Source organism: Podarcis muralis, chromosome 14 (assembly GCF_964188315.1).
Source record: "Podarcis muralis chromosome 14, rPodMur119.hap1.1, whole genome shotgun sequence".
NCBI classification, from domain to species: domain Eukaryota; kingdom Metazoa; phylum Chordata; class Lepidosauria; order Squamata; family Lacertidae; genus Podarcis; species Podarcis muralis.
This window is the reverse complement of record NC_135668.1, coordinates 25,768,465-25,790,339: the sequence shown is the minus strand read 5'-3', so window position 1 is coordinate 25,790,339 and position 21,875 is coordinate 25,768,465. Positions and strand designations below refer to the sequence as shown.

General features: G+C 44.1%; 1 protein-coding gene across 2 annotated transcripts in view; it reads left to right on the top strand.

Moving 5' to 3' along the window:
• Nucleotides 1–21,875, top strand: part of MCTP2 (multiple C2 and transmembrane domain containing 2) — a 113,989-nt gene that overhangs the window by 71,709 nt on the left and 20,405 nt on the right. Inside the window, exon 18 of one of the 2 annotated variants that reach the window (XM_028706232.2) lies at nucleotides 16,435–16,557. The exons of the other annotated variant lie outside the window; for it this stretch is intronic. Within the exon in view, the coding sequence (XP_028562065.2) occupies nucleotides 16,435–16,557 (123 nt within the window). The remainder of the gene's footprint in view (nucleotides 1–16,434; nucleotides 16,558–21,875) is intronic. 2 annotated transcript variants of the gene reach the window in all.

Here is a 21,875-nt window from a genome sequence, read left to right as displayed (position 1 = left end):
CAGCTCCTGCCAACCTAGCAGTTCGAAAGCACGTCAAAGTGTAAGTAGATAAATAGGTACCGCTTCGGCGTTTCCGTGCACTGTTCTGGTTCGCCAGAAGCGGCTTAGTCATGCTGGCCACATGAACTGGAAGCTGTACGCCGGCTCCCTTGGCCAATAAAGTGAGATGAGCACCACAACCCCAAAGTCAGCCACGACTGGACCTAATGGTTTATCTTTAGTTTAGGGAAAAGGCCATCACTATTGACCACATATAAAACCTCTCAGTTCAGAGGCAACATGCCACTGACTACCAGCTGCAGTGGGGTCACCTATGGCAGAACACTATTTATTTATGGCATTTATGTCCCATGTTTTTCTCCAAGGGGCTCAAGGTATGGCACACATGGTTCTTTCCCTCATTTAACTCCCACAATAACCCTGTGAACTCGATTGAGAGGCAGTGACTGGCCCGAGGTCACCCAGTGAGCTTCATGGCTGAGTGAGGATTTGAACCCTCATCTCTTAGGTCCTAAGTCCAGCACTCTAACTGTCAAGGAGTCATCAGCGAGCCAGGTCAACCACAGGGCAGGCACACACATGGGAGGCACAGAATCCAATTAGCTCTTTATTAACAGAAAATAACAATGCAACAGAGTCCTCTGGCCTGTATTAATCCAGCTGAGATGTTACTGAAACTGACCACTAGCTGCACCCTCCCCTTCTAGCCTTTCAGTCTGGATCCTTCCCAAGCAGACGGAACCTGCATTGATGGGGTGAGCTCCTCCTCTGGGCCTGCCTGATCTGTTGCTCAGCAAATGTGCAAGACTCTCCTCGAACAGGGTGTCAAAGGGGGAGGAGAGTCAGCAGGACTGGGACGGTCTGTGCTCATGCTGTGACTCTCGGCCTCTAACTGTGTCCTGGAAGGGCCTCCTTCTCTTGACCCCCCTTTGATCACTCAATCCACCTCCCAGCTTGTCTCTTCTGCAGATTTCTCTTCGTCTCCCACTACCAGAATCTGGTATCTAAGTCTTTGGAGCCCACCCAACTCCCACCAATCTTCCTCATTTAGCCAGTCTCTGACACTAACCAGTACCCCACCATACAACCACTATCACCTTGTGGGCTTTTCATAGGCATCTGTTTGTGGGATTCCCATAGGCATTTAGTTGGCCATTGTGGGAAACCACAGCATTGTGGGATGCTGGACCTTTAGCAGGGCTCTTCATAGGTATCATATGAAAAAGCTTTATATGTCTGTCATGGCCAATAGCCTCTGATGTACATCTCTTCCTATTTGATAAATTATAGCCCTTCTCCCCATTACAAACATATAGGCTAGTGGTCATCCCCCATTATTTTGCATGCTGTCATGAGTGTCTCAGCCCCTTTGGGTAAAACCCAGGAGGGCAGGCTCTGGTGGAAGGTGAGGAGGAATGGGAGAGGGAGGCTACAGCACAGGAGCAGAGTGGAAAGGTGGTGGTCCCCTTCCCCTCTGGTGGGGGCTGAAGTGCTGGCTCCTCCCTCCCCTCTGATGGGGAAAGAGCATCACCAAAGTCTGGGGAGGTAGATGATCTCCAGGTGCTGCCTTGACTGGCTGGACAGGATTTGGAGGGAGAGGCAGGTCTAGTTCTGTCTCCCACGACAAGTGGTGATGCCTCCAATGAACATATTTATATCTTCTGTGCATGCAGAGTTGTAGCTTGGGTGGGCCAAGTGGTACAGACCCTATATATGCCATATTTTTGCTGCTCTGAACATTGCAACTTACCCATAAGAACATAAGGATAGCCTGCTGGATCAGGCTTTTCATATTCATTTAGTGGTCCACACCAGTCACCCATGATCTCCCAGGTGTGCAGAGCCACAAATGGTGGATACCTTTATTTTGCTGTGGTGCTTGGGAAGAGAGAGCAATAAGGTGCCTTTAGAAACATGGAGTGATGCTTTTGATCCAACTACCTCAGTATTGTCTACACTGACTGGCAGTGGCTTTCCAAGGTTTCATGCAGAGAACATGGAGATGTCAGAGACTGAACCTTCTTCATGCAAAGCAGATGATCTACCACTGAGATACAGCCTTTCTGAAGCTAACCTTTGTTCCATTTTGAATACTCTTCGTGGCTTGCTAGTCATGCCTTTCGTTTTGTTTTGCTGATTTGGTCCACCCTCCTGGCTCTTAATAACTTGTGCAAGCATTTTACGGCAGGAAGGAAGAACTAAAAAACCCAAACCCAGCAGAAAGGAAACAAGGAGACAATTCAAACTGCTTGCATTGCCCTGAACTGTCAGAGAACTGAGCTCAGTACTTACATTGCCAGCTAGCTAGCTTGTGTGTGTGTGTGTTGGTTGGTTTCCGAAGCTTCAGAGCTTTATCACTTTTGTTTCTAAGCTGTCATTTTTATTAGTCTCCCTGGCTGTTCTCTTTTTTGGACTCAGTTAGATGGTGCGTCTTCTCCATTGTGCGCCTGGGCTTGGCAAGCAGTGGGCCCTTTTTACTGCCATATGAGGTGGGCGTGCTGGCGGCAGTAACCTGTAATTATACCCACCACAGGTGACAGTTACAAGAGAACGGCGGCAATAATTTTAGCTGCCTGATCCGATGTTTTCTGGAGAGAGAAACCCCCCATCGTGGTCCCTTCACCCACCTCTGTGGCTCAGTGCTGTCTGTGGGCTGTTTTTCACTCGCCTTGAATTGTGTGTTTGTTTTTTACTCACGATAGTTGCCAGAATTTATTTTTATGTACTGCATCTCTTTATTTTAATACCCATAAAATGCCTATTGATGTTTGTGGTGGCGGTGGGGAGAGCTTCTATATTACAAGAATGGATGGGGAATACTAGCCATGATGGCTATGTTTTACCTCCACCATTGGCAGCTGTAGGCCCCTGAGTATCACTTTCTGAGAATAACAGGTGTGGAGAGGACTCAGGTCTTGCTTGCAGGCAACCCAGAGGCATCTGGTTGGTCACTCTGAGAACAGGATGTTGCACTAATTGGGCCTTTGGCCTGGTCCAGCATTGCTCTTCCTGTGTTCTTATGGACTATTGCATCTCCCATGGGAGAGGCTGATTTAGGACGTGGGAAACAGCTGTGTGCCAAGTCAGACTATCTATCTCAGGACTGCCTCTGAATCCCACTTGCCAGGAATCATGAGTGGAGAGAGTGCTGTTGCACTTAGGTCCTGCTTGCAGGCTTCCCACAGGCATCTGGTTGGCCATTGTGAGAACAAGGATGCTGGACTAGACGGGTCACTGGCCTGATCCAGGAGGCTGTGGATATGTTCTTACGATCTGCCAGGGCTCTTCTTACATTCTTCCTGTGCTTTGTGTCAGGAGATGCATTTTGGCTCCCTCCCTGTCATTGGGTCCAGGCCACCAGATGTTAGGGCTGACAACACATTTTCCTCCAACACAACATTATGTGGTGGTTCACTTTCCATCCTGGGAAATCATCCCACTTGTTTCTCGATAATCAGATAATCACTTGATGCTTGGGGTGAAACATTGGGCTCACCCATTTTCATCATATTTGGGGCTGCAGTGTGGGAGTGGTTGTGAGGAAATCTTTGTGGGTGCATGAAAGTCCCAGCACTTTTAGGTGAGGGTTTTTAATATTTGACGAGGTAGCCAGGGTCTCCCTCTTTCTTTCCCTCTCTCTTTATTAAAACCTTAAAGCTAAGGCAGAACTTCCAAGTGGTGATGTGGCTGCATTAGGCAAGCAAACTGTCGAGAGCTTTGAAAATAAGGGTCAGAAAGCCCTATGGGAGTGGGGGGAATAGAGTGCTCTATGACAGGTGTGCACAATCATTGTCCCTCCAGGTATTGTTGAACTACAACTTCCATCAGTCCTTACAAGCCTAGCCAATGAGAATGGCTGCCATCATAGGAGGAGGAATGTTTCTGATACTGATATTCCAATATTTTGTTACCAGTACCAAATATATTGTTGGCTTCTCTGTATAAACTACCAGCATGTCCCTCATTATGCTGTGTACAGTTCTGGTTGCCACATATCAAAAAGAATACAATAGAGTTGGAAAGGGTTCAGAAAAGGGCAACCAAAATGATAAAGGGGATGGAGGTGCCGTCCTATGAGGAAAGGTTGCAGCATTTGGGACCTTCTAGTTTAGAGAGAGCAATGACAAACCTAGACAGCATCTTAAAAAGCAGAGACATCACCTTGCCAACAAAGGTCCGTATAGTAAAAGCTATGGTTTTTCCAGTAATGATGTATGGAAGTGAGAGCTGGACCATAAAGAAGGCTGACCGCCAAAGAATTGATGCTTTTGAATTATGGTGCTGGAGGAGACTCTTGAGAGTCCCATGGACTGCAAGAAGATCAAACCTCTCCATTCTTAAGGAAATCAGCCCTGAGTGCTCACTGGAAGGACAGATCCTGAAGCTGAGGCTCCAATACTTTGGCCACCTCATGAGAAGAGAAGACTCCCTGGAAAAGACCCTGATGTTGGGAAAGATGGAGGGCACAAGGAGAAGGGGATGACAGAGGACGAGATGGTTGGACAGTGTTCTCGAAGCTACCAGCATGAGTCTGACCAAACTGCGGGAGGCAGTGGAAGACAGGAGTGCCTGGCGCGCTCTGGTCCATGGGGTCACGAAGAGTCGGGCACGACTAAACGACTAAACAACAAGTGTAGAGAGAAGCTGAGTTAGAGGTGACTTGATAGAAGTTTATATAAGTATGCATGGCATCGAGAAAATGGATAGAAAAAGTTTTCTCTCCCTCGTAACACTTGTCCTCATGGACGTCCAATGATGCTGAATGTTGGAAGATTCGGTACAAATAAAACATAGTACTTCTTCATGCAGTGCGTACTTAAACCATGGGATTCATTCCCACAGGAGGCAGTGATGGTCATCATCTTGGATGGCTTTAAAAGAGGATTAGGCAGATTCATGGAGGAGAACCCTATCAGTGGCTACTAGCTGCAACAGAGGTATTATGCCTTTGAATGCCAGTGGCTAGGAATCAAAGGGGAGCAGAGTGCTGCTGTTGTGCTCAGGTCTAGCTTGCAGGGGGTGAGAGTGCTGTTGTGTAGGCTCCTGCTTATGGGTTTCCCACAGACCACGGTGAGAACAGAATGTTGGACTAGAGGGGCCACTGATCCAGGAGGCTGTTGTTATGTTCTTATAAGTGGTATGTGTGCATGCACATGGAAACTTACAGAGAGTAAGAGGGAGACTTGGAGGAGTGTAGCCCATTATGGATGCCCTGCAAGTAAGGGCTAGCCCACCACCTGCTCACACAGGCCAGATTCTGTTTCTTTGTCAACATAGTGTCCTCTAGAGGAGGCTGGGCACAGAGCTGAGCGAGGCACGGCTTCAGTGGCCCGCTCCTCCAGATCTCTCATCCTCCTCCAGACAACGAGATGTCATGTGTGTGCCCCCTCAGTCTTGGGGGCAACTTGACACCTCTGACAGGGCTGATGGGAGTCTGCAGTTCCAAACAGGTGAGGGACACCAACTTGGCAAAGTCAAGAATGCTGAGAATTATCCATTCTGGCTTCTGCAAGAAAGTAATGTCCATAATAATTTCTGCACACTTTAACAGGACTATGGCCTATGTTTCTTAACTCTACAGAACTGATGGAAAAGTTCCATGTAGCTCAGTTAACTACATATTGCTATGTTGATGACAGAAAAAAAAAATGTATTTTTTTCCAGTGCAAGTCACTTGGAAACCTTTTGGGTGATAAGAGACTAATAAATTTAATTCATTTTTAAAAAATGTTTTAATTTTTTTTATTTAATGAAGTTAAATAAACATCTTGCACCCCACCCACACCCCCACATAATTTGCTACCACAATTTGGGGCTAGTTTTGAGCGCATTTTTGAGGGTATTCACATGAAAGGCTCTGAACACTTGAAATGAATCTTGAGTCAATGCTAAGAAGTGTTCATTTATTACAACTGGCCTAGTCAAAATGCTTCATTCTATGTCTAGTGGGAAATCCTGGCCCTTACACACACACACACACACACACACACACACACACACACTTCCAATTGAGTTCCCTGTTAAATAACTTTGTGAAATAGTCTGGAAGCATCAGCCATAATCTTTATACAGTTTTCAAGGAGGGGAGAGGTGGGAAATTCCTGTAGGTGGCGATATACAATCACAAATGGGGGAAAAGTCCAAAATATTATATCCCTTACACCCTTTGTTGTTATTGCTTCTGGTTCATTCTGGCAGAATTGCTCTCTCCCCCACCCCCAAGTTATTTTCTAGCCCCGTTGGCTTATCTGTTGCTTCAGCCTTGATGTGCAGTACAACTTGTACAAAATCTTGATAACTGGATGCACGTTTCCTCTTCAGCTGTGAGGCTATTTGAGCTGTGTTAACACACAACTACTGAAATTCTGATAGACGGGGGGCTGCGTGGGTTTGCCAACCGATCAGCAAAGCATCAAAACAAACAAAAAGTAAGCAGGCTTGACAGGGTTTTTGTCAGGGACCAGGAGTTCTCTTCATCGGGTAAAGGAGGAGAGTGTAGTGAATAAATAATAGATATAACCTGAAGGAGAAGGGTGCACAGAAACCCTACTATCAGATGAGCCCGGGGAGCCAGGATGTGGCCCTAACTTCCCTGGAGGACTCAACTGCAAAAGATCCAGAAAGATAAGAGGCCACTCTGCTCTTTCGCAATAGGCGAAGAAGTTGGACCTTTTTAAGTCAAGTCAAGTTGTTGTTGTTGTTTAGTTGTTTAGTCGTGTCCGACTCTTCGTGACCCCATGGACCAGAGCACGCCAGGCACTCCTGTCTTCCACCAAGTCAAGTAGTGTAGTGGTAAATTCAGAAATTGTCACAGCTGAGTGCTCTCATAGCCACACCATTATACAACCTTTTAAGATTATACAACAATCTTATAATTACACAATAATCGTACTTATGGGTGCATTGCAACAACCATTGCAGCTCTCCACAGGCTGACTTTCAGCTAGATCTACTATTTTCTGGGCAAATGATTTGGAGTGCTCAGATATCTTCTTTTGAAGCGACGCCAGTTGCTTTTGTTTTGAAGTTCCATTGTACTTGATATAACTTGCCACACTATTCTCTGGAAACCGAAGGACCTTGTTTTTGCCTGTGTTCCTAAATGCTTAGCTTTGGAGCATACAGGATAACTTCTTTCCTGGTTGCCTTCTCCAGATTGACCCAAGGAGCCAATCCACACTGGCTGACTTACCTCTTTTCATTGTGTTTGGTTCCAACCAGCACAAAAGGTGAGAAAGCTTCTTCTCAGTGGCTTAAAGGCTCCACCTTTCATGCTGATTGGCCAACCCTAGGATGCTGGAGACAGGAACCCTTTTGCAGAAATAGGAACAAGTCTTTAACCCTTGGCCGCTGCACCTCTGGTTAAGCAAGACCTTATCCGGCAGGACTGTGCATTGTTCTTCAGACTGATATTATGCCGAGAGCTCAGCCTGTAAGTGGGATTGTGGGGTGAGGAATTTTGGTTCAGCTCACATTTATATTGTGACACTACCTAATTCGCACTTCCTGAAACAATACATGAACTGCCATGCAGCCGTCCTTTAAAATTCTCACTTCCCTGAATTTTGCAATGCAATTCTCCAACCAGGCAATATACTCCAAAATGTATCTAATACGGATAAATGTACACAGGAATGCTTATAATAATAATTTTAAAATGTGTACATTGGGCAAAATTGCATGCCTATGTGTGTGTGTGTGTGTGTGTGTGTGTGTGTGTATGAATGAAATAATCTGCACTAAAATGCTGACAAACTTTTGAAAACCTGCCAAGACAGTTTACAATTGAATGGAGAAAACAAAACCCAATATAAAATATGATTAGAATAGTAAAAGTAAGCAACAAATGGTAAAATAGCAATGTGCAACATAAAAGAGAAAAAAAACCCATCAAACTCATAGAAACAGCAGTAAAATCTTCAATATTAATAAATAAAATTATAGGCAAAAAATAAAAAAATAAAACCTTAATGGAGCCTAAAAGTTAACAAAGTTGGTGCCAGACAAGTATTATTGAGGAGATGATTCCGTAGCTGGAGTAGGTTTGTACATTTAGACCCAACCCTCTAAAATGCCATAGTGGACAAGACGGTACTCTGTGGGTGCTGTTGAACTCCAGTGCTTATCAGCCCCTGCCGTCATGGCCAATGGTCTGAGAGTTGTCATCTAGCTACATATGGAGGGTTACAGGTTCTCCATCGCTGGATTAAACTATATGATAACAATTTTGCCCAGGCAGGCCTGGAAGTGGTGAGTTGGATGCCCTGAGTTCCTTGGAAGATGTGTCAAATGGTATAAACATAATTAATTAAAGGAGGTGTGATCTGTAGCCCTCCAGAGATGGTTGGAGTCAAACTTCCATCAGACCCACCCAGTATGGTCAATGGTCAGAGATGGTAGGAGCTGTAGTCCAACCATAACTGTTGGGTTGCCCATCATTGGCGATTGGATTCAAGCTACTTCTAGTGAGTGAATTGTGAAATTCCTTGGTTTTAGTTCATTATTTGTGGACCAGTAGCCAGTGGTCTTTCTCAGTATGAGACAGCTTCATATGTTCCGATGCCAGTCAATGATGTCTTCTTCCCAGTGTTATCCCTTTAATGTGCACAGATCCACCTGTACAATGCAGAACTGTTGTCAAGTGTCCTTGAGTCTTGGAAACAGAGCAGTGGTGTCTCTGTGTGTGTGTGTACAAAAAATGGGCCAGTTTCTTTTTAATCATTCATATATAGATCCCTCCAAAACTGTGAGACTCCTTCTACTACGATAAGCATTTCATTAAATGGAGCAAGCATTAGGATAGATGCTGCATGGTGCTAATTGTCATTATATCTGAAGGATCAAAACAGTGCCAAAGTGTTTCATTATCACATTGGTCACCTGCATAATTTAAAAAAGGGGAGAGATGCCGTTGAGAAAAAATAATAATGTGACAAGCAAAGCAAAGGATTGTGGAAGTGTATACAATCAGAATACTAAGTAGTGTTTCAGTCTTGGTTAACTTTGGTTCAGACTAGACAACAAGCAAGGATGAATATGAGCTGCCTTTCTCCATGGCTTCTTTTAAATGAAAAGGAGCATCAGATACAGCAGTGGGGATTGGAATAGCAGCAGGAGAAGGGCTGTTCAACCCTTTCCCTTCCAGCGTTTTCCTGCTCAAAATTGCTTTTCATAAACTGCTTTCCTACCTGGAGAGGGAAATGGTACAGGGTCCTTGCGTCTATGAGAAAAGCTGGTGTTGATGATGACTTTGAGCAGACACACGGCAGGGAGATAAATTCATTTCATTTCATTTATTATATTTCTAGGCCGCTTTTCACTCCCCGAGTCACAAACAATAAATAACAAATCCATAATAGAACATCACAATTACAACATAAACCATGTATAACAATGAACAAATTATCTGTAAAACAACCACCTTCTATAAAACACCATTAACAAAACAACTAAAAAATTAAGTTAAACAACACAACCACAACAAAAGTCATATTTTGAGATTCACAAAGCACTGCAGCACTCATAATCCACAAAGTAATATTAACAGCATTAACAATTAACAGACTAACAAACTAAGCACTGTGGAAATTCACACGCACCCACCCTCCCCATCTCCATGATTCATAATATTCCACTCAGTTCATCAAAAGACACATACACATAATGCCCATGGCAGCAAGCTCTATTCTGAAGGCTCCTAGGGCTGGGGGTGGGGCAAAGCAGGTGGAAAAAGCCATTGCCTGATAGTCAGCACAAAGTCTCAAGTGTTAAGCAGTCCCCTAGACTGCTTCCCAAAGGTGGAGACATATTGGGTGTCTCTCATATATCACCTTCATTGTCCTGCAGAAATAGAGGGAGAATATTCTCCTAAGTACCCTTGAAACTCAGGGTCAACCAACCTAATGTCCTCCAGATGTTGGACTCCACTTCCCATCAGCTCCATAAGACACACAGTGTGGAACCTTTTTCAGCCTGAGGGCCGCATATCCTTCTGGGCAACCTTCCAGGGGCCACATGCCAGAGGTGGGGGAGTCCAGAGGCAGAGCAACAAATATGCCTTTCCCCTTTTCGGAACAGGATAGTTTCTACACACTGGCTGGTGATGGATACAGATACGGCTTGGGGAAAGTTTATGTGGCGGTAGAAGGGAGTTGCCTATGGAGAGACACAAGGGCCAATGTTCTGGTATTAGGAAGGAGAAAAAAACTCCTATCTTTCTTTGAATCCCACCCCCTATGACTTTTTCTAATCCCTTTTTTTGAAGGCCATCCCAACTGGGGAGAGCAAATTTTATAGTTTAACAATGTTCTGTGTGCAGGACTTCCTTTTGAATGTCCCGAATCTTCCAGTATCCTGAATCTTCATTGGATGTCCCCGAGTTCCAGTGTTATTAGAGAGAGAAAAGCTGTTCTTTATCCACCTTCTCTACATCATACCTAATTTTATATACCTCCATCATGCTTTTTTAATATTTTTGTGTCACCTCAGGACATATAGGAAGCTGATAAATCAGTAATCATATGGCAACCAAGGTCAGGTTGTGGGCAACTCAAAACATATACATAAGAATTATAGTAAAGGTAAAGGGACCCCTGACCATTAGGTCCAGTCGTGACCGACTCTGGGGTTGCGGCGCTCATCTCGCTTTACTGGCCATGGGAGCTGGCATACAGCTTCTGGGTCATGTGGCCAGCATGACTAAGCCGCTTCTGGCGAACCAGAGCAGCACACGGAAATGCCGTGTACCTTCCCGCCGGAGCGGTACCTATTTATCTACTTGCACTTTGAGGTGCTTTCGAACTGCTAGGTGGCAGGAGCAGGGACTGAGCAACGGGCGCTCACCCCGTTGCGGGGATTCGAACCGCCAACCTTCTGATTGGCAAGTCCTAGGCTCTGTGGTTTAACCCACAGCACCACCCGCGTCCCTATAAGAATTATACATACAAATAAAAACTTGACCGATACAGTAAATAAAACATACAAAACCCCCAAAATCTTAAATCTCAAAGGAGGCCACATGACCTTATCTAGAACCACGTTTGCACCATAATTTCAGAAAACTGTGATATCACTTTAAGCAGACATGGCTTCCCCCAAGGAATTTTGGGAGTTGTAGTTTGTTAAGGGTTCTGGGAGTTGTTAGGAGACCCCTATTCCCACCACAGAGCTATAAATCCCTCTTCACAGGGAACTCTGGGAACTATAGCTTTGGGAGGAGCTCTCCCCAAAACTCTCAGCACCCTTAACTAACTACAGATCCCAAAATTATTTGGGGGGGGGGAGCTATGAATGTTTAAAGTGTTATCATAGTGGTTCAAATATGCAGTGCGCATGTGGGCAAAGCTAGACAGCCTTCACTGGGAATTTAGCTGTATTAAACATGATGATGACAAAAATATGCGGGATAACTTGGTGTTTTATTGTGTATAAGTAAATTGGTTTTATTGATAGGTTTGTGGCTTTTATTTTTAGCTTTGTTAAACACTCCTTGCTTCCCTTGGAACAGGGAAGCCAAGGAATGAAAATGACAACAAATGAAGTTTAGAGACTCCGGAGCTTAAGCGCTGGGCTTGCTGTTGTTCAACGTGTTGGCTAGAGCTTCAAAGGCAGGTTTTCCACCAAACCAGAGTGGTTGAGGCAACGCGGTGGGTCCAACAAATAGCAGAAGAATCCTTGTTTGTCCCGTGGGGTCAGCCTGATTTAAAATAAAAAATAAAAAAAAATTGGCAGGCAGCATTCTGTTCTTTTCTTCCTGGACTGTTCAGCCTAAAAAGCTGTCAATATCTCTTTCATGGAGACTTTGAACAGATGCCTAAAACAGTTGCTCAAAGGAGAGAAGGATGCATTTTTTTAAAAAAAAAAAATTCTTTGTCTCAAAATAGTGAAATCTAGACACATAATCATCGAAGGATGCTCAGCTCATCCTCACATTGACTGTTTCCTCTTCTTCCTCTACTGCATGGTGCGTTACCTCACACAGTTGCTTCATCCCGCCCAGTGTTTCATCTGTATATAAAAATTAAAAATTCAAACAAAAATCTGTCCTGCATGAAAAACAGGCCCCTTTTGGGCATATGGTTCATTATGCACTTTTCTTTAATTACTAAAACACCCGGGATGACTCTCTGGCCTGCCCTTCCTTTCAACTTGCAAGTTGGATCTGTTCTCCAGCTCAGAAATTTTGGAACAGCCGCGTGGGGATTTCAGCTTCATTTCTCATAAAATTGTAGGTGCGACGTTTCTCTCTCTCTCTCTCTCTCTCTCTCTCTCTCTCTTCTTTTCTTTTTTGCTGAAAATTCAAATGGGAAACATGCATGTTAGTTTTATTTATTTCTTTGTTTCAAAGCAGTGCTATATTGCCCTTAAATCGCATTCCCAAAACGAATTAAGCAATTAAAATAAAACTGCAAAAGCAAAAAATGATAAAAAGCTGCATGAGAGAATCAACAGGATTAAAACTGGTGCGTGTGAAAGAGAACTCAGCAAATCTATATATGCACCCAAATCAGAAGTTTCCTTCCTAAATGCAAAACTACGTGTAAAATATAGTTCCGAGAATCTGTCCTCCTGCCATCAGGCACTCTAGGTTTATCCTGTTCTAGTTCTAGTCAGAGACACCCACTGAAATTAATGAACTTAAGTCAGTTCTGTGCATTATAGCTGGCATTGCATACCAGGCAAAGCAGCTGGTTTCAGACAGAGCAGAGGGAGCAACTGTCTAATGCGTTCTCCCCTGGCTATTTGACTGCTCAGAACTGTACCTGCCAATCTGGTTTAATCCCTGAAAGATAACAACTATAGGAGCCTTTTTTTTTTATCTTGAAAAGCAGCGGTGGGCTGAAATGTATGGAGAGGAACAGGTTAAGGCAGGCATAGGCAAACTTGGCCCTCCAGATGTTTTGGGACTACAACTCCCATCATCCCTGACCACTGGTCCTGTCAGCTAGGGATGATGGGAGTTGTAGCCCCAAAACATCTGGAGGGCTGAGTTTGCCTATGCCTGGGTTAAGGTGAGTGCCTTTGTGAGTTGGAATAATAATAATAATAATAATAATAATAATAATAATAATAATAATAAAACATTAAAAGCTTTCCTAAACAGGGCTGCCTTCAGATGTCATCTAAAAGTCTGGTAGTTGTTTTTCTCTTTGACATCTGGTGGGAGGGCATTCCACAGGGTGGGTGCCACTACCAAGAAGGCCCTCTCTTAACTCTTAATCTCAGGGTTGTGGGTTTGAGCTGCACACATTGGGCAAATTCCTGCATGATGACTAGATGACCCTTGTTGTCCCTTCCAACTCTATGATTCATGTGTAGAAACACTTCCCCCTCCCCCGGTCTTCTGCTTTGTCTATAGCCACCTCTAGGTGCTTCAGCTGACTTCCCATTGCCTGCATTGATGCTGCTGCTGACTGGGAGGAGGGGCCAAGTGATGGCAAAGGCAGCTGATGTCAACAGATTTCTTCCCCCTTTTCTTATTATGCTCTATCTCCCACCCTCTGCTATGCATAGATGCTATTCGTTTCTTGTGTTAAGACCTAGAAGATGAAAACAACTGCCTACAACATGCACCTCTGTACACAGGTAGATAATTTGAAGTTGCCTCTGTGGTGCCATTTCAACTGCATTTAGGGGAGGCATCTTTCAGTGGGGAGGAGGGTTTTTTAAAAAATTTAATGCATTTGCCTTTCTAAAGCTTTCTAAAGCAAATCCTACATCATACCCCCCCCTTGGAAAAAGACATGGCAATAATTCAACCCCTTGCTGCCATTGTAAGGATTTCAAGATTTGCCCAATGTACCCCTTCAGATTGGGTGAATCCCCAAACAGGGAGAATTTTACACCAGCCCTTGTGCCAACAGAAAACCTTATTACTCCAGTCAATGTGTGGTACCCTCAAGACATTGTTGGACTACACCTCCTGCCATCCCTGATCACTGCAGTGGTGGACTTGGGGCTCTCAAACTTTAGTGACACCCTTTGTGTGGTGCTAAAATTCAGTGTCCCTGCCTCTCACACTCCATTTTACAGCACTGTTGTGGCAAAACTGGTTGCGCTACCCTATAACCACTTCTGATGGGAACTGGAGTCCAGTAACAGCTGAAGGACACCGTGTTGGCCATCCCTTCTCTAGATCCTGATCTCTTCCCTTGTGTATCTTATTTTCCTTTCATTCCTTTTGCCAGAGAAAAACTTGCGCTTTCCCCTCCCTTGCAAAGAAATCCCCCCACAATAATACTCACAACCAAACAACTATCCTTGGCTTCACTAGATAAGTTTGGAGGGCATGCTTTTCACCAGTGTTACAGGTCCTGATTTGAATTGGGACCTGCCACGGCTGCTTTATGCAAAATGTTTTTTTAAAAGAGATGGGCAATCAGGTAATGTGGGGGTTAGGGAGAGAACCATTTTCAGCCAGAGAGCCCCATTTCTTCCAGGGCAACCATTTGGAGGCCATATGTCATGGGGTGCTTGGGTCCAGAGGCAGAAGTGGAAAGAACACTGAACGTGATTCTTATATTTTGTACAATTTCTACAGAAACTCATACTCCCCTCTCTACCCTCCCAACAAGAAGTACTCTTGGAGTTCAAGGACAAATTGCACACAGGCGAAAGCACCGGAGGAGGGTGGCCTGGTGACTCAGGGAGGAGTACGTCTTGTGGGGGAGTCCCAAGGGCCAGATAGGTGTGACTAGCTCCACGTGGCCCCCAGACCTGAGGTTCCCCATACCCTGAGTGATGGATCTCCAATATTGGCTACTTTGGGAAGCAGAACGAACATGACTGTGGAACTCACTCTCACCAGCTTGGATGGCTTTGAAAGAGAACGGGGACAAACGCATGGCTATCAATCTCCCCCAGCCATGGTGGAGGCTAGTAATGCTTCTGAATACCAGTTGCTAGAAACCACAGAGGGGGGGAAAGGGCTCTTGGGTCCTGCTTGTGGGCTTCCCATGGGCATCACTGCGAGAACAGGATGCTAGAGTAGATGTGGCATGGGCCTGATCCAAGCAGGTTCTTTTTATGCTCTTGGCCCTGAACGAGTAATGCAGAGAGATCTGCATTGGCTCCCAGTACGTTTCCGAGCACAATTCAAAGTGTTGGTGCTGACCTTTAAAGCCCTAAACGGCCTCGGTCCTGTATACCTGAAGGAGCGTCTCCATCCCCATCATTCAGCCTGGACACTGAGATCCAGCTCCGAGGGCCTTCTGGCGGTTCCCTCACTGCGAGAAGTGAGGTTACAGGGAACCAGGCAGAGGGCCTTCTTGGTAGTGGCGCCCGCCCTGTAGAATGCCCTCCCATCAGATGTCAAGGAAATAAACAACTATCTGGCTTTTAGAAGACATCTGAAGGCATCCCTGCTTAGGGAAGTTTTTAGTATTTAATGCTGTATTGTTTTTAACATTGATTGGGAGCTGCCCAGAGTGGCTGGGGAAACTCAGCCAGATGGGTGGGGTATAAATAATAAATTATTATTATTATTATAACAGCATGGCTCATGTCTAACGAAAACAACCAGTTAGGAGACATCCTTTGTCATGAACACTTCTCCCCAAGGTATAAGAGCTCAAGAGGAGTCAGGAAGCAGCCAACAAGAGAGAGGTTTGCATTCTTCCCAGACAGCTGTGAACTGTAGTTTATCAACTCCCCTCGCTTTGAGAATGACAGGAATGCAGAGAGTGTGCTAGAGAGCAACCAGCTCTCTCAAGTGACACAGGCAATGTCAGAAGGCGAGAGGGAAAGCAGTTCCACACCGTAAGGGGAGTTAATTCATCCAAGGAGCAGCCATATGGGAAAGGTCTTAGAAAACAAAGCTGGAAACAGAAAGGGCATAGGGTCCGGATATTCTGCCATAACCGGAATCACTCCCCAGAAGGGTCAACTGATTCATAAGTCATGGACATACAGATAGGTGTCCGAGGCTGAGTGTTTGTATTGCAATAAATCTTTAAGCTAATTACAACTTGAGTGCTGTTTTATCAAGATGGCAGCCTGGCTCCTGACATTCTTTTTTTACTGTGGTTCTGCAGGTGACAGGCATTTCTTCTATCCAGTTTCAATGAGTGTTCCATCCCCCCCCCCCTTCTTGTTCTTTTTCTCTCTTGTTTTTTTCAACTTTCATCAAGGTCTCTCTTTTCTTGTTTGTTTACATAATTGTACATCCCTACAATGAGAATAAAATCAAAAGTAGAAGGTAACGCTAACAATTCTAACGGATGACATGGTGCACTTGGAACATGGAAACATCCAAGGTGATTATCTTCCCATGAATGCAAAAGTGGGAGAGATCAGAGGTTAGCGGAGCTTCAAGGATGCACATAGGAATGAAGAATCAGAAGCTTTGTTCTTCACACCTCCCTTTTCTTCCTTCCCCTCTTTTCTTTTCATCAAATGATGTAAATAGCCCCTTCTGTCTTCCTTTGTTTCATTCAGGTATTCGTTGTCACGGTTTGGCATTTTGATTTGTACATGGTGCCCTTGGCTTTACTGCTCCTTTTTGCTTACAACTTCTCCCTCATCTCTCCAGAGAAAGTGTCCAGCGCACAAGACCCCCAGGTAAGTTAAGTTGTGCTTAATATTTCAGGTTCTGGTTGTAATTTAGTATGGAACAGTGGTGTGTTGTTATATAGGTGAATCCAGGGATGGGGAGTTTGTGACCCTCCAGATGTTGATAGACTACAACTCCCATGATCCTTGACCACTGGTCATGAGAGCTGGGGCTGATTTGAGTTGTACTTCCTTGGGTCCCCTGGTGTCGATGGACTACAGTTCCTATCATCCCTGATACCATCAGCTTGCTGGGGCTGATGTGTGTTGGGATTCCAACAGCATCTGGAAGACGAAAGAGTCCTCACTTCTAGTTTACGTTGATTAAGGCTTAACCCCTTGGTCTTTACTAGGGATGGAGGAGGAATTTGATTCAGTACACATTTAAAGCCAAATCTTTCAAATATGCACTACGCACACCCAAACACAACTATCCTTCAAAATTCACACTTAGTTGAATTTTGCAGTGCAGTTTTCCAGCCAACAATGTCTACAAAAACACACATGTTAGAGGAAAGGGTGCATGAAAATGAAGATATCAGTGAAGATAGCACTAAGAAATGCATTATTAGTCATACCTCTTGTTACGTTTGCTTCAGGTTGAATCTTTTCAGGTTGCATCCCGAAAGTAACGGAATGGGTTACTTCCAGGTTTCACTGCTCGCGCATGCGCAGACGCTCAGAATGACGTCACACGCATGCGCAGATGCAGCAATCCACGACCCGTGCATGTGCAGACGTGGGTTGCGTTCTGCTCATGATGCGAACGGGGCTCCGGAACGGATCCCGTTCACATCCAGAGGTAGCACTGTATTATATTGCAGAAAAAACCAAATTGCTGTAAAATGTGAAGAGGGGATTAGAAAAATCAGAAACCCAGGAAAACTGAAATTAATAGGGCCTTCCACCCCTAGCATTCACACACATAGCTTGAATCAAAACCAAAGTTTCTCTGACTTTATTTCCCTGCCTTCATTGCTTAGGGTGCCATATTTCAAAAAGTAAAAAAAACAGGACACCCTGAAAGTTGTTGAGCTTTTTTTATTTCCAATTCAAATAACTTTCTTGTACTAGCCACTGGCCATGACAAATCTGAATCAAAAATAAATAGGGGGGTTAAAAAGTAAAAGGGGTGTCGCGCCACAATAATGGTCTCTGTTTAGATCCCTGTGTCTCCCTTACAGTTCACTGCTATATTGTCCAAGGTCTTTTTTCTTAGCTTTTTGGCTGCCAAAGCAAAAAGAGCGACTTTAAAGTTGTTGAGTGTTTTTTACACAAATGCCCAAAAAGCGCTTTTTCTATTGATCCAGGACAAAACACCAGACGTATGGCAGCCCTATCATTGCTTGTTGTGCCAAGTTTCTTTATAACAGCCCTATGGGTTATTTTCAGCTAGGTCGGTTAGAAATGTGTGGACCTAACTTAGCCATGTCCTCTAATTTCAGTACATCTCCTATGAGTAGGACTATTGTTGAATACGGCCCTATATGTGTTTCCTTAAAAGCAAACCCCACAGGCAGCACGTAGCTTGTTCGGACAAGTCTTCAGTACAAATTCAATCTATCAATTTAGGATAGTTGCTGGAGGTGTTACGAGACAGGCCTATGTTGAGCACACTCTGCCCCATAATGCATCCGTTCACTGCCTTTATTTCATTTATTTATTTCATTTAAAAGTGTTTCTAAACCACTTATTTATTTATTTTTGAAATCTCTAAGTCGTGGACACTATAGACAATAGCAAAACAATATCCATTAAAACCAAAATGCAACCTGAAACCATAAAACAACAACAAAATAAGTCAAAACAAGAGATATGGGGGATTTGCAGATTTTTTTTGCAGTGCAGCTGTATCCCACCTGGAACCTGTCAGATGTATTGGACTTACAACTTCCATGGGTTAGATAAGACTGGGAAGGACTCAACTGGGGCTGATAAAGAGTTACAGTCCAAAATAGATCTGGAGGGCGCCAGGAAGGTTGGAAAAGGTGGCATAATGCCTCACAACCCTGCCAGTCCCATTTGACCCAATATGACTGTGAGATAAGAGAGATGGATATGGTACACCATAGAAAATCTATCATAGTAACTTCATCCATCTTGAACACAATTGCTTGTGTCCAGCTGGTTCCATTAACATCACTATAGTCATTATATACAAAACCACAACAGATAGTCTTAAAATGAGCTGCTTTTGTCATCAGTTTGAATCAAACGAAGATTAATTCGGGTCAGCTTTTAAACTTTGCTTGAGGCTTTTGCCTTCTCTTCTTCCACCTTCAGTTGAAGTAACTTTGCTTGGTACTCTTGCCCTTTAGAAGTGGCCCAAATCCTTTTCCATGAGAGCCCTAAGGTGGCGAAATGAGGCGAGGGGGCTCTGAAGAGGAATTCTTTCCTGTGCATTAAAAAAACAAAAGTTCAGAAAGTCTGTGGATGCTTCTTCGTAATGTGCAGGGCTCTGTTTTAAAACCTGTCTGTCAAAATGCAACTCTCTGTGATTCACCTTGTGAAACTTCAAAGAGAGCAAATCTTATGAGCAACTTTATGTTACTGGATAGGACCTTGGGGGAAGCAATAATCAGTTTGGTGTATTGGTTAGTTGGACTGTGAGACCCAGGCCACAAATCCTCACTCATCCATAAATCCATACTGATCCTTGGGCTAGTGACTGTCACTCAGCCTAACCCACCTCACAGGGTTGCTGTGTGGGTAAAATGAGGAGGAGATAGACCATGTATGCCATGTTGAGAACAATAGCAGCAACAATTATAATAGCACTGTGGTTATAATTAAGTTGTATTCAAGCATCTTCCTGCCATTTTATTTTTATTTACTTTTACTTTTCTGGTTCTGTTCAGAGTCTGCTCTCCACCTCACCCCCACCGCCACTTGAGAGAAAAGAGTTGCAGATTGGGGCAAATGGCATTTTCAGTTAGCTGGCCATTTCAGGCACATCAAATACGAAGACAAATGGTTAGAGGCCAAGTAATCAGAGTGAAGTCCTAATCCCTACAGATGGAGCCGTAAAAACATTTAACATGGCTTTTATTACATCTGGAAAATTGAAGTTTTACTCTCTAGGTGGAATTTGGGACAAACAAGTCATTATCGAATGCAAAGGGGATAGGTTTGTATTGGGTTTTTATGGGGGATAAAATGGTATAGTGAAATCCAGCAAACCTGATGATGGCTGAGGACACAGAGTTAAAAACAACCCCTCTCCATCACTCATTCTCTGACGACACGTTGCTGTCCCACTGAAATCCCAAGGATTCTGTCCACTGATACTAAGCGGGTGATGGATGTTGCGATTTGCCATTCGTCTTGTTGAGCACACTATTTTTCTTTACAGCCTCCCGTTCCCCATCACATACTATTTTCAAAAGTTCATTTTAGGAGGGTTCATAGGAACCTTCTTATGCCATTGAAAGCATGTGTGAGGGGCTGGAACAGGCGTTCACACTGACCAGGCATGCCCACTTTCAGGGATGTGTGAAAGGGACCTACATGAGGGGAAATCCCAATTAGCCTAGGCTGATTCCCTCTCACATACAGGAGGCCTTGCGCATGTAAGCATGACATTTACACTGTGTAAATGGTCTCATCACCTCACTTCAAAAAGGATATTGTGGAGCTGGAAAAGGGTTGGAAAAGGGCAAATGATCCAGGGAAAGGAGCAACTTCCCTGTGAAGAAATGCCATGACATTTGGGGCTTTCTAGTTTAGAGAAGTAGCAAGTAAGAAGTGACACGATAGTCGTGTGCAAAATTACGTACGGTGTGGTAAAAGTGGATAGAGAAAAGTTTTCTCCCTCTCTTATAACAATAGAATTCATGGACATCCAATGAAACCGAACTTTGGGGGATTCAAGACAGAGATACACAAAAAAGTATTTCTTTGCACAGTGCATAGTTAACTTATGGGATTTGCTTCTACAAGGACCAGTAGACCAGTGGATGGCTTTAAAAGAGGATTTGACAAATTCATGGAAAATGGGATTCATGGATAGGGAAAGGTATTTCTCCCTTGTGATACTTTAACTCAAGGTCATCCAATGAGCTGCATTTTGGAAGATTCAGGACAGACAAAAGAAAGTGCATTGTTAACCTATGGAATTTGCTCCCACAATAGGCAGCCTTGGCCACCAGCCTAAATGGATTTTACGGGAAATTAGACAGATTTATGGGAGATAAAGCTATCAATAGCTACTAGCCAAGATGGCTATGTTCTACCTCCACTTTCAGTATGATTATGAGTGCCACTTGATGGGGAGCACAACTGTGGAGAGTCCTGTTGTACTCAGATTCTGCTTTCAAGGCTTCCCATGGGCATCTGGTTGGCCACTGTGAGAAGAGGATGCTGGACTTGATGGGCCATTGGCCTGTTCCAGGAGGGCTATTCCTGTGTACACTTGTATGCACCTAGGGGCGTTTCATATTCCCTCCAAACCTGCAGGCAGCTGGGTGCATTGTCAGTGCACTGATACATCCATAACATGACCTCATGACTTCCTTTTGCTTCCAGATGTCACCATTCCCAACCCCTCACCAGCTTCTCCACAAGAATATCTTGAGGGGCTTTGTCCAAAGCCTTGCTCAAATCAAGATACACTGCATCCACAGCATTCCCCTGATCCACCAAGCTTTTTAACTCTATCAAAATAAAAAGGGTGATCTGTCATGACTTGTTTTTCAGAAACCCTTGCAGCTCCTTAGTAATCATGACATCCCTTTTTAAGTGATCGCACACAACTGTTTAATTTTCTGTTTTTGGACCATTCCTGTTGGAACAGTTGGAAGTTGCCTGGGTCCTCTTTCTCCCACTTTTTGAAGATGGGAACAACATTTGCCCACCTCCAGTCCATAGAATTCCCCAAGAATTCTCTAAGATTATAGATAGAAACTCTACAATTGCATCTGCAAATTCCTTTAGTACCCTTGGTTGCAGTTCATCAGGCACTGGATATTTGAATTCATTCAAAGTAGCCAGCTGTTCCTTTACCACCTCTTTTTTTCTGTTTTGGGCTCCCTCTCTGCATCATTTATTTTATTATCAACCAGTTGGGCACTATTTTTTCTTTTGGAAGAAGGCAGAGAGAAAGTAGGTATTGAACTCTTTCACTTTCTTTCCATCACCCAATATTCTCCATCTTCTCCACACAAAGAACACAATATTTTTGTTCTTTCTCTTGCTTCGAACATAGCCAAGAAAAAACATATTTTTATTATTTTTAACCTCTCTTGTAAGTCTGAGCTCATTCTGAGCTTTAGCCTACCAGACCTTCCCCCTGCAAGTGTCGGCTGCTCGTTTATACTCTTCCTTCATGA